The 12,290-nt window shown below is 45.2% G+C and overlaps 1 protein-coding gene across 1 annotated transcript; it reads right to left on the bottom strand.

Annotated features, from left to right (window-relative positions):
- Positions 1-2,148: 2,148 nt before the first annotated feature.
- nup37 (nucleoporin 37) lies at positions 2,149-11,946 on the bottom strand. Its single transcript, XM_068755372.1, has 9 exons — positions 11,791-11,946; positions 11,599-11,720; positions 8,270-8,342; positions 7,984-8,078; positions 3,102-3,192; positions 2,730-2,911; positions 2,595-2,645; positions 2,371-2,464; positions 2,149-2,288 (listed from the first exon to the last, which is right to left on the bottom strand). The coding sequence occupies exons 1-9, from the start codon at positions 11,944-11,946 to the stop codon at positions 2,175-2,177; spliced, it is 978 nt and encodes a 325-aa protein (XP_068611473.1). The 3' UTR covers positions 2,149-2,174.
- Between the last annotated feature and the right edge of the window lie 344 nt (positions 11,947-12,290).

Here is a 12,290-nt window from a genome sequence, read left to right as displayed (position 1 = left end):
TAAAACAGGCCCTGGTCCGACCTCTCTGCCTGTCTGTGTGGAGTGTGTGTGCGTGTGTGTGTGTGTGTGTGTGTGAAAACAGAGGAATAAAAGCAGGAGGAGGGAAAGAGTGATGTGCAATAGTCACACATCATAATTTCTTGTATCTCAAATCCCCAAGAAAACCACCGGCAGGATCCAAATCCGCTGAGTGCGAAACAAAAGCGGGGGTTGCTGCGGCAACCAGTGAGGAATCCAGCGAGATTCACACGCTGCATCATCCTGACTCCAACCATAAGTGTTTCCTTAATGTCAGTGCCAGCACATCCCTTAGTTTCCTTCTCCGAGGTGGAAACGGGGTCATGGGGTTCATTTCATCCTCAGGCCTGAGGAATCAGAATGGAAGATGTGCCGTAAATATGTGACTGATGTGTTTTGCTTTTAAGGCATTATAGAGAACTAATATTTATGATCTGGCATTATACAGAGAACTGAATTGAATTAACAAAAAAACAATAAGTTCAATTATTTAAATGTACTTTATTTTTTCTGTTGTTTTTTTGGAGCTGGGGATTATTTGTTAGGCGAATAATATTCAAATACAAGATAAACATAAAGACAAAATGCAAATTTGAGTTACCAGGTTAAGTAGTTAAATCTGGTTGGCTCTATGTTTATTGCACATCTTTTATTCTAGGAGCTAATCTTTAAGCTCCTTTGGAGAAATCAGCCACAATCAATACAATGATGCCAATAAAACCTAAAGTCTGAAGTTTTAAATTTATGGTATAAAACCAGCAGCAAAAGTTAACAAATCATCTGGTAAGACCTTTTTTGATCATTTTGAGTAGCTCACCCTAACCCTGATATAGTACCTCCGTCAAATTCAAAACATTCCCTTTAAATGAAATCAAAACCAAATTATCAACAAGTATCATACCTTTTATCATTACGTATACTTCTCCACTAAAAGGTTTTCATCAGATTCTCAGCTACTCATTAAGATCAATATAATCACCTCACTCTGGGAAAGTCACTGGAAAGAAAATACAAGATTAAACCAAACAGCAGCCTCAAAGAGCTCTAATCTCTTTCTTTGTTTCCCTTCATTTGTTGCTCATTATTTTTTATTTGGTCTTGTTCGCTTGAGCCTGGGCTTAAAGATGGAGAAGTATTATCTGCGGGCAGATTAGGAGACATTTTGAGTATATTTTGTTGAGGCTGTTTCAAGTCTCTTTCATCCTTTTTAAGTTTTCTCATTGGCCCACACACCACATGAGATGAAGTTGTGAGGACTAACGGGTTCACTGAGGGTCAAGGCGCAGGGCAGGTGCTTCCAGGTGACTCACCTCCACCATGGATCACCTTGTACTTTGTGGGAATCGCCTTAGTGGATTTTCATTTGCTGTTCTGCTCATCAGCCATCAGATGGTGTCCTTGAGTCGCTGGAAGCCACTGAGACACGACTCACGCTCCGGAGGAAAGTGGCTAGTCTACCTTCCGATTTGGCTGTTTTTGTTTTTCTCTCAGTGCAACATCTTTTGTTACATTTTGCTGCTCCGGCGTTTGGAAGCGTGAATATCTCCGTGACCTCTGCTCACCTTTGGGAGATTCATTACAGCTGGTGCTTCGGGCTCACCTATACATTAATAACGTGAAATAAACCGAAGTATAAATGCACAAAGACGTGATCAGCTGTCAGAGAAAATGAATCGTGATCAAGTTAATTCAACTCAACAGAGATGTCCATTTAGAAATGACAATCCTGCGGCGGTACGAGGAGTCCTTGTTTCGCTGGAGGGCACCAGAAGGTCCCTCCTCTTCCACGTTTGTACTGCGAAGCATCGATGATAATTTACCAAGGTGAGGTGAAGGGCACCTCTTCCTATCAGTCTCCTCGGGAGAGACATCCAGAGTGCCACGATGCTCCCTAAAGCTTCTCCTGTGACTACGGACCCCGCACCGATTCCTCCGTGCATTCCTGACAAGCACGTCTCTCTTGGCAGGACACAACAGAAAGCTGATGCAACGTACTCATAAGAGAAAAGGAAACCCGAGCTCTCCAAGCAGCCTGCTGTTTTTCTCGTACTGACCATGCAGGCAGTTTCAAATAAATTCCGTTGAACTCAGCAAATAACCAAAACATATTTTATTGAACATTTACCAGAGCAGACACAGATGACCTTGGTGGACGTCTACATTTCAGTCATCCAAAAGCAAAGCTTCCTGTCGCCTCCGATGGCACAAAGCGGGAGCGTCCGGTGCCAGCTGAGGCCCGATCCTACTGCGGCAGAGCCGACCATCAGCGGCTGTAAAGGTCACATGACGAGAGACTGGAAGCGGTACAGAAGATTTAAAAAAAGTCACGATCTGGACTGGGACGGCGCTCACCTGCGGATGGCCGAGATGGTGGATGAGCAACTGACTGCAGATCTTTCCTGGACATCCGGTGGTGGCGAAGAGGTTCTCGTTGGCTCGAGACCACCTGAGGAAAGCAACATCTCTCAGGTCATCATTAAGCCCCCCCCCCCCATAATGGCAGGTCATTTTAAAATGTGTTTTTCTCTTAAAACTGGAGAAAACAATGCTGCGTGGGTTAAAAGAAACGTCCTTACTTGAATATCCGCGCTTTATCTATGTGCGCCGGCCTTTTTTCTTGAGGGTAACTGCAAAGAAGAACAAAGAACGCCACAGGATTGAGACCCTTCCCCCTTCCATGATCCCAAACCGACGCGTCTCCCCCCCGTTACCTGGAGCGAGTGATGTCCCAGATGAGCCAGTCGTTGCCCGCCACGGCGCCGACTTTGATCGTGTTCGTGAAGCACCAGTCGGCCGACATGAGCGGCGATTGGCCACAGTCCAGTGACAGGATGGCCTGTTGGGTCACCAGGTCATAGAAGCGAATGGTTCCCTTCTTCTCTGCCACCATTAACTGGGGAGACACGCGGAACCAAGTTCATCCACCAGGACGGGTGGGACACGTTTAAAGTTTACTTTCTCTCCCTCATTGTTCAAACCATGAACGAGCAAACGAACCGGCTGTCCCGCGGCGTCCGTTAACTGCAGCCGCATGCAAACTAACTGAAGCAGATTAGAGCGCCTGAAGGGGAACCCCTCCCCACCTTAAAAGCCTCCTGCGGGTGCCAGCACACACTGATGCCGGGAGAGCGCAGCCTGAGGGTGCTGATCTCACTCCCGTCCAGGTCCCACACCCTGTTTTTAAAAATCAACCACAACGAAATGCAAATTAGCAAAGAAGGCATTTGTGAGACATTTTAGAGTCTTGATTGACCAAAGGAAACTGATGACCAATATTTAAAACTGACATTAGCATAAAAATAAACCTCAGACATAAAAATCCGGTTTCAAGAACTGTCCAACCTGATAATCTCTCTCTCTCTCTCTCTCTCCATTCATGGGCATTGGCACTAATAATAGTTCAATACTGATGCTTTACAAGTTTCAGAATTTGACAGAAACTAAAACCGTGATAATTCGTTACATGGTCCTCTTCTAAAGGCAGCAGCGAGTACACAACGTGTAATCCCTTTTCTTCAGTTATGTAACAGACCGATTTAAATTAATGATTGAAAATCTGCCACAAAACCAACCAACCCAACATTGACAAAGATGCGGTTTGAGAGGACAACCAGAAATACCATTTGTGTCTCAGTCACAGATGAAACACAAGTTGCATGAAGGCAATCTGTCCAGATCGCCTTCATGCAACTCCCGTTTGTGACGTGCACGGTCGTTGCGCTCACCAAGGGAAGAACAGCGCCGTTTTTACAGCTCTGTGCCGAGCTCCTCGTTCCGGGAAAACGCCAGCCTGACATTATATATTGAGCTATGATAGCAGAGGCAGGAGGGGGAAACATCATCATACGCTCCACTCGCATTACAGCAAATGCTTCACTGCCATTCAGTTTCTGTGGGACACAGAGAGGGCAGCAGAAAGCACGTCGGCTAAGGGCGAGCAGCAGAGAGCGGTTCAAGAGCATCCTGCTTTGTGCAAATCAAAGCGAGCACGGGAGCCTCATTTAAATAAGCCGCGTAAGACCGGTGACTGCAAAACGCCGAGGATGTAACGGATCACTAGCACAGAGAGAACTGCCGACCCCGAGACCCGGATCTACGGTTAACCACACCTGAGTGATCCCTGCTCTCAACAAAAAGGTGGCGATGGGGTCAGAGGGATGGGAGGGAAGGGGGGGGGGGGGGGCTGCAAGTGTTTTTATGGAAATATTAAACAAACACTCGTGAAGCTTGGGAAGGTGCGGGACTGACGAGGTCGTGCAAAAGACATCCAAAGACCATCTAAATGTCGAGCGTGTCGGGAGAGATTGACGTCCTCAACGGTGCGGGTGCAGCGGAGGACATGCCCCGTCTCGGATGAAGACCTCCACAAACACTCAGCTTTCCCTGCCTCATCCCCCTTTAGCAGGTTAGAAAGAAAAAAAAAGAAAAACACCCGCTCACACCAGAAAAACAACGACTAGCCTCGATTCTGCCGGACCACGAGCCAAGCACAGCTCAACTGCACGCTACACCGTCACCGGCCAAACTGTGGTCAACCACTCTGCCCTTCAAATGGAGCGCCGTCCCCCCAAAACAACATGACCTCTCCAGAAGGAAGGCACGATAAAACACAGGGCAACGGCATCATGCAACAACACGCCGCGTCCATAACAGCATCATGCAACAACACGCCGCGTCCATAACAGCATCATGCAATAACACGCCGCGTCCATAACGGCATCATGCAACAACACGCCGCGTCCATGTGCAACAGGGTTGAAAAGGACGTTTGACGTCCTTTATCGCTAAGTGAGAAAACAGTGCGGCCAGCGCGTTGCAGTATGTCGAGGTTTCCCATGACGACGGCGAATGGGAAATGCCGTTACCGCCGTGTGATGCGATTTATTGTTGCGGGCAGAGTAAATAATCAAAAGGTGACTCTGAGGAGAGAGAGAGAGAGAGAGAGAGAGAGAGAGAGAGAGAGAACTGGAGAATTAAAAATATCCCACAGGGCTGCTGCTACATGAATGGCGTCCGCTTCATAACCCCTCGGGTACGAATCCTTAATCATCTTCCTAGTTACTAGCTAAACTAGGATAATCATGTAGTCAATAAGAAAATCAATAACTTCAGCAGAATCAATAGCTTGAATCGATCAGCTTGGCAGCAAGCGTCAGCCTATGCTAGCTAAATGTGCTTCGATGTTTGAGATAGATAGCAGAAAAAACAAAAAGCTTAACACGATTCATAAATAAAAAATTATTATTATTCTATCCCGTTGTGACATTTTACTGCAAAAATGATAAGATATTTTCCCAACAAACGTAATTAACAATGATAACAGATAAATGTTCGTGGGTTAGTCAAAATTCCACCAAATTTTATTTCCATGAAAAATTTTAATTTATTTTTATTTTTATAAGTAATAGCAACTTCCTTATGAATCTATATCTTTCCAAGCCAAGTGATGTAAAGGTTACTAGCGCTGCTCTGAGGGGGCTGCGGGGGCACATTCGTCAAAAACATGTTAGGACAGAAGATAGAGATGCATGTCAAGCTGTGTGTGTGTGTGTGTGTGTGTGTGTGTGTGTGTGTGTTATATCCCGGGTTCATCTGTTGTGTGTGTGTGTTATATCCCGGGTTCATCTGTTGTGTGTGTGTGTGTGTGTGTGTGTGTGTGTGTGTGTGTTATATCCCGGGTTTATGTGTTGTGTGTGTGTGTGTGTGTGTTATATCCCGGGTTCATCTGTTGTGTGTGTGTGTTATAATCCGGGTTCATCTGTTGTGTGTGTGTGTGTGTTATATCCCGGGTTCATCTGTTGTGTGTGTGTGTGTGTTATATCCCGGGTTCATCTGTTGTGTGTGTGTGTGTGTGTGTGTGTGTGTGTGTGTGTGTTATATCCCGGGTTCATCTGTTGTGTGTGTGTGTGTGTGTGTGTGTGTGTGTGTGTGTGTGTGTGTTATATCCCGGGTTTATGTGTTGTGTGTGTGTGTGTGTGTGTTATATCCCGGGTTCATCTGTTGTGTGTGTGTGTTATAATCCGGGTTCATCTGTTGTGTGTGTGTGTGTGTTATATCCCGGGTTCATCTGTTGTGTGTGTGTGTGTGTTATATCCCGGGTTCATCTGTTGTGTGTGTGTGTGTGTGTGTGTGTGTGTGTGTGTGTTATATCCCGGGTTCATCTGTTGTGTGTGTGTGTTATAATCCGGGTTCATCTGTTGTGTGTGTGTGTGTGTGTGTTATATCCCGGGTTCATCTGTTGTGTGTGTGTGTGTGTTATATCCCGGGTTCATCTGTTGTGTGTGTGTGTGTGTGTGTGTGTGTGTGTGTGTGTGTTATATCCCGGGTTTATGTGTTGTGTGTGTGTGTGTGTGTGTTATATCCCGGGTTCATCTGTTGTGTGTGTGTGTTATAATCCGGGTTCATCTGTTGTGTGTGTGTGTGTGTTATATCCCGGGTTCATCTGTTGTGTGTGTGTGTGTGTGTGTGTGTTATATCCCGGGTTTATGTGTTGTGTGTGTGTGTGTGTGTGTGTTATATCCCGGGTTCATCTGTTGTGTGTGTGTGTGTGTGTTATATCCCGGGTTCATCTGTTGTGTGTGTGTGTGTGTGTGTGTGTGTTATATCCCGGGTTCATCTGTTGTGTGTGTGTGTGTTATATCCCGGGTTCATCTGTTGTGTGTGTGTGTGTGTGTTATATCCCGGGTTCATCTGTTGTGTGTGTGTGTGTGTGTGTGTGTGTTATATCCCGGGTTCATCTGTTGTGTGTGTGTGTGTGTGTGTGTGTGTGTTGTATCCCGGGTTCATCTGTTGTGTGTGTGTGTGTGTTATATCCCGGGTTTATGTGTTGTGTGTGTGTGTGTGTGTGTGTGTGTGTGTGTGTGTGTTGTATCCCGGGTTCATCTGTGAACTCATTCGACCTCAAATCCCCTTTCAGGACTTAACTGTGTCTCCTGTGATCTCTAGGTGGCACATTTTCCCACAGACTCACTCTCCTCGATCCCTGGAGGGGCGGGGGGGGGGAACAGCCCCCCCCCCGCCCCGCCCCGCCCCACCTCGACGCTGCAGCGTCAGTTTGCGTGTTGGAAACAGAAGAGTTCTCACAACTACAGGGGACCCCTGACGACAAAGCTCAGCAAACCTATACTAAAGACGCTGCTGCCAAACCTAACAGAGTGATGGAGCGGTCATGAACCTATACAGGCAGGCATCCCCCCCCCCCCCCCCCGTTTCCTCCTTTTATATCAAGGGTCGGTCTGTGTGGGCTGACTGGAAGGTCCTCTCCCGCTAACTTGATCTATCCCTCGGTCCGCCTCTGTCTTCCTCCCGCGTCCCATATTTTTTCAACATGACAGAATTTAAATCTTTCAGCAGATGGAGCGCACTGCTGTTTTCTCTGGCCGGCCAGAGGAGGCACGGGAAGAGGGGGGGGGGACGACTTGTTCAACTCCGTGTCCCAGACAGTCTGATGAAGCAGCAATCTGAAGGTGTATATAAATGAACCGGCTTCAGATGGATCGCAAGCATTCGGCGATGTCGAGATAAATTCATCCAAAACGTTAGGTACCGGTGAAACTAATCACACGACCAAACAACAAAGCAATTCAATCGCAGAGATTTACCTGAGTAACATTTCTGCTGAAGTATAAGTATTCACATACTTCTTGTACATTGTACATCGATAACAGGGAGCAGCCCACGTTTGCCTGTTGCAGGGAATAACACAGGGACATTTTAGATTTTTGGACCTTGTTAAAGCCCCCCCCAGAGAGGAAAGTCTTTCTGCAGCTAATTGGATTTCCATATTAAACCAATTATCTAGAAAAAGCTAAAAAGCAGCTCGACCTGTTTTTCTTAGCATCATGTGTCACTGTGGAAACAATCAGGACTTTCTGCACCATTACTGGGGAAGGAAACTGAAAATCAGAAGCTGGGATAACACACACAAACGGGGGAAACAGACACGGGGAAATAAAACGTTTCGACCTGCAAGTGTGGTCGTCACTGACGGAAGCAATTTGTTTCCCTTCGGTAGGCTCGAACACCAAATGGTTAATGTAGCTAGTGTGGCCCGCCATCACCTAGGCAACAGTGCACAGACACAACAGGTAAATGAAAAAATATCAAATACATGATCCAATGAGGCGCTTATAACAAACTTTGCTTTTATTGCACTGTTTGTTACATAAGTGCTAAACGCTAGCACTAGGTAAAGGTCTAATGTCACCCGACGAGCACAGTTCTGGCCAATGTGCAGCAGATGCTGCTTTACCTTGACTTCATGCCTATCCTGAAGATCAGAAGTCAGCAGGCGTAGTTTCCGGTCAGACGCAGCAGTGCAAAATCTGGAAGCAGAGGGGGAAAAAGAAAAGAAAGGAGACAACATAAAAACGAACGAAGAGATGTCAAAACAGAGTCGGGCTGCACCCAATGACAGAAATCACTTTCTGCATGCCTGCAGCTGCCTGGACCGAGAGTGTCAGTGTGTGTGTGTGTGTGTGTGTGTGTGTGTGTGTGGTAGAAACCTGGACAGCGATCAGTAGAAACGCTGCCAGGGAGGTTCTAATTACGAGCTAAGACAAACAGAGAGAAAAAAGACGGATCCTCACGCCATCTACGCATGACTCTGTTTGAAAACCTGCGCAGCGCCAGGCAGAGGACTTTCCCTCTAATCAGGCGTGGTATACACCAGTGCCTGCAATTACTCACACAATTACACTAACTCACGTATGACAAGAAAAACACACACACATCACCAGAATAAACAGCGGTTCACACATTTGCAGTCGTAGGCAGATGGATTTGGCATAATGTCACTACAAACACCCTTAACATGCTGCCGGGTGCGACTACAGCAGATTATTCTATTATATATTAGGATCGGCTTTCCAACTCTATGAATTAGCGTGATAACTTTAAGTAACTGATGGAAGACATCCGGGCTCCGTTTGTAAAAAAAAAATATTTTTTGTGCAATTTTAAGAGTTTAAACTTTAAAGTTGTCCAAATTTCTTTGTGAAACAGAAGAGGATTTTGGGTAGATTGCTGATTTTGAAGCATCTTCATTTGCATCATTTGAATTCTAAATTCTGAAGCCTGGAACATAAAAAGGCTTGCATTGGATGTGTTATTTTCTGAACTATTTAAACTTTTATACACACATTACTACATATAAAATAATAATTGACAAGCACGCTTATTCTCAGTGGAAATAAAAAGCTAGCGTAATCAGTTAGCTCAGAAAAAACACTGAATAGTAAGGTCAGCTACTTCTGATATCTGATAAAAAAATAAAAACTTTCATTAAGAATTTGCATGTTTCGCTCTTTTTTTTGCTCCAGAACTTTTAAAAGGCTAAAATACTTCCAAATGGCAAATGGAACATTTCCTTTCCACAACAAACCTTCTTTAGTCCTTATTAGCTGGATCTTTCCATTGTATGCTGAGCAAATCTTCAGAGATCGACTGTGATTGGTCAGTTGACCTCAATATAATTAAATAAGTCTGCTTCTTGCCAGACGGGGCAGATTGTTTTTGTGATCCGCGATGCCACAGCAAACCTCGTTTGTTATATTTTTAAAAGTGGCATAATCTAATCATACACTTTGATGTGGGTCCATTCCTGTGTGTTTGTCAAATATTATATTCTAATTATTTAACTGGACGCATCCTGGAGGGCCTGGTTGCTTGAGCGCACCAACCATGAGTAACAGTACGCGTGGCTCGTCCTGCGCTAAAACGTCCGTTTACCTTTAGTCCGTTGTTCACTGTATTTGCTCAGATGTGCCGTTCTCTGACTATGAAGATTGAAAACCTGTGGTAGTCAGTCATTATGTGGGGTATCTGCTCTTTGTAGGATTCAGCAGTCTTCAGAGCTTGCCATTACAAGCTGCTGCGGTGGTCGGTGGTCGGTGGCAGCCCCCCCCCCCCCCCCTCGTCTTCCTCGCTCTCTGCGAGCCCCCACTTGAGACAAGCCTGTGAGAACATTGTACTTTTCCTGGAAGGCACTGCTACGCGCAGATCGAAGGGAGGGCTGGAACCTGAGCGGGCAGTCATCAGCGCAATAACATGTGCGCACGTCACAGGGCTGGCTGGAGGGCCAGGAATTATTGCTGCCTTTCCTTTTCAATTACCCAAAGCTTAAACACCTCCGGAGGGAATGCCGAAACCTTCCCATCCGCCGCTCCAATTAGGAGGAAACTTGCTTTCTAACAATCTACAGTTGGGCTAATTCCCTCCTGTCCAAGGCCACCTGAAATAACTTGGCTCGCATCCTGGCAGCTGCAGTGTGACAGTAAGAGGTGGTCATGACTGCTTTCACACAGTGCGGGCTGCTGTGCTTTCCCTACAACAGACTTTTGTTCTGCTCACGAAAGGCCTGGCTTGTGAAAAGTATTGTGATGCGTTTAAAGACCCGCATGGCAGGTTTCTGGTACGGGTACGGCACACGTCCTCCTGCTCTTCTTCATATGCGATCTCTTACATAACGAGAGTTGCTACTGCTACTACCTTTGGCAGAGCAACAAAGAGAATGTTTTTTGTTCAGCTCAGCATTTACCGGAACGTCACCCATGAATAGACAATCTGCCACCGGATTTGAACTTCTGCACAAACAGAATCCAGATATTTTTCAACTTTTACGCCTCCTCCATTCTCATGCTCAACATCGGCGCCCCCCTCCCCCCAGGGTTGTGTGCTCGCCCCCCCCTTGTTCATGCTGTACACTAATCCCTGCAATCCCAGACAAGGGGAGAACTCTAATGTGAAGTTGGTGGATGAAAAAAACATTGTTGTTTTGAATCCCAATAACAAAGGGAGTTAGGGTTAGGGTTAGCGAGAGGGAATCTTGCTGTGAGGCACACAGAGAAAAACAAATTTACTGCTCAATGTTGACAAAATTAAGGAACTATTCTGACTAAATCTGAGCTGAATCCACACGTCAGTGGAGACAAACATTTCGTGGAAACCACACATCTCCATACTGAAAAAGAAAGCTCAGAAAAGGCCATATTTCACATTCCAAATTCTTGTTAACATTAAAAAAAGGAGGCTTCCAATGCATCCATCACAGCTAATGCATGACCTCAGATAGGCTGGAGCTGCAGAAAAAATGATGAAAATTGTAGAGAGCATTATGAACATGCTACTGTTTGGTGAGAAACCTGCTCATAGCACAAAGGATGCTAAAAGACAACACACACTCCAGCCACATCCTCTTCATGCTAATGCCATCTGACAAAAGGTAGCAGTCATGTCCTTCGCCACACCACCAGACAATGGAGCAGCTTTCTCCTTATTCTGTGAGGCATCTGAACTCTCCCTCCTAAGTGCAGAGTTATATCGCTTCCGTCTTTGTTTCTGTCATTGGTAACTATTTAATTTACCTGGTTCACTGTCATAGAAAATAATTTAATAAGCCAAATATAAATACCTTATTCTTGTAAATTAGATATTAATATAGTTATTATGGTATGCATTAAACATTTCCATTTTAAAAATCAAATCTCAAGTGTCTTTTAGACAGACACTGTCAACGTATTCTGCAACAAGGCAGAGACAAAAAAAACTACCACCAAATCAAACGGTGCTGAAAACCAGTACCTGATTAGAGGTATCCCGTCCAGTCGGGACTCCGGGCTCCAGGCAAGAGTGTCAACGCTTAATTCATGATGGAAAACTCGCAGAACATTAAATTCAACTCCTTCAGTCTCCATATCCTCTTCCTGCGGGGACAAACACGTTCAGAAACGATTGCGCTTCAGCGGATTCAGTATATGACACTGCATCTCAAACCTGGAACAGGCAGGTGCCCACGGCCACATACTGGTTCCCACCGTAGGCCAGGAGAGAGGCGGTGGTTCCAGAGCTGAATGGGCTGAACTCAACAACATGGACATAGTCCTCACAAGCCACCGTGTAGGTGGGACTGTGACTCGAGTCCTCATGCATGATGTCTGGAACACTTAATCTGTAATACATTAAAATAAAATAAAAAAAGAACATTTTGTCATCAAAAGTAATATCTGCTAAATTAATCACTTCTTACAAAAGTAAAGGGCACTGCTTCCAATTCAGATTAATTCTTAATTAAATTGAGCTGCGTGATGCTATAACACTACTAACTCGATATACACCTACATACAATTTAGAAAATTAGTGTAAAAAAATAAATAAAAACGCATTTAGCAAAACTGTCGAATAGTTTTAGCATGCCATGCAAATCGATAGGCATAGCTCGAACAACGTTTAAATATTAAATATTGTTATTGGATCAGATTAGAGGTCGCATTCGG

This window comes from Brachionichthys hirsutus, chromosome 22 (assembly GCF_040956055.1).
Source record: "Brachionichthys hirsutus isolate HB-005 chromosome 22, CSIRO-AGI_Bhir_v1, whole genome shotgun sequence".
In the NCBI taxonomy this organism is placed as follows: domain Eukaryota; kingdom Metazoa; phylum Chordata; class Actinopteri; order Lophiiformes; family Brachionichthyidae; genus Brachionichthys; species Brachionichthys hirsutus.
This window is presented reverse-complemented; position numbering and strand designations above follow the sequence as displayed.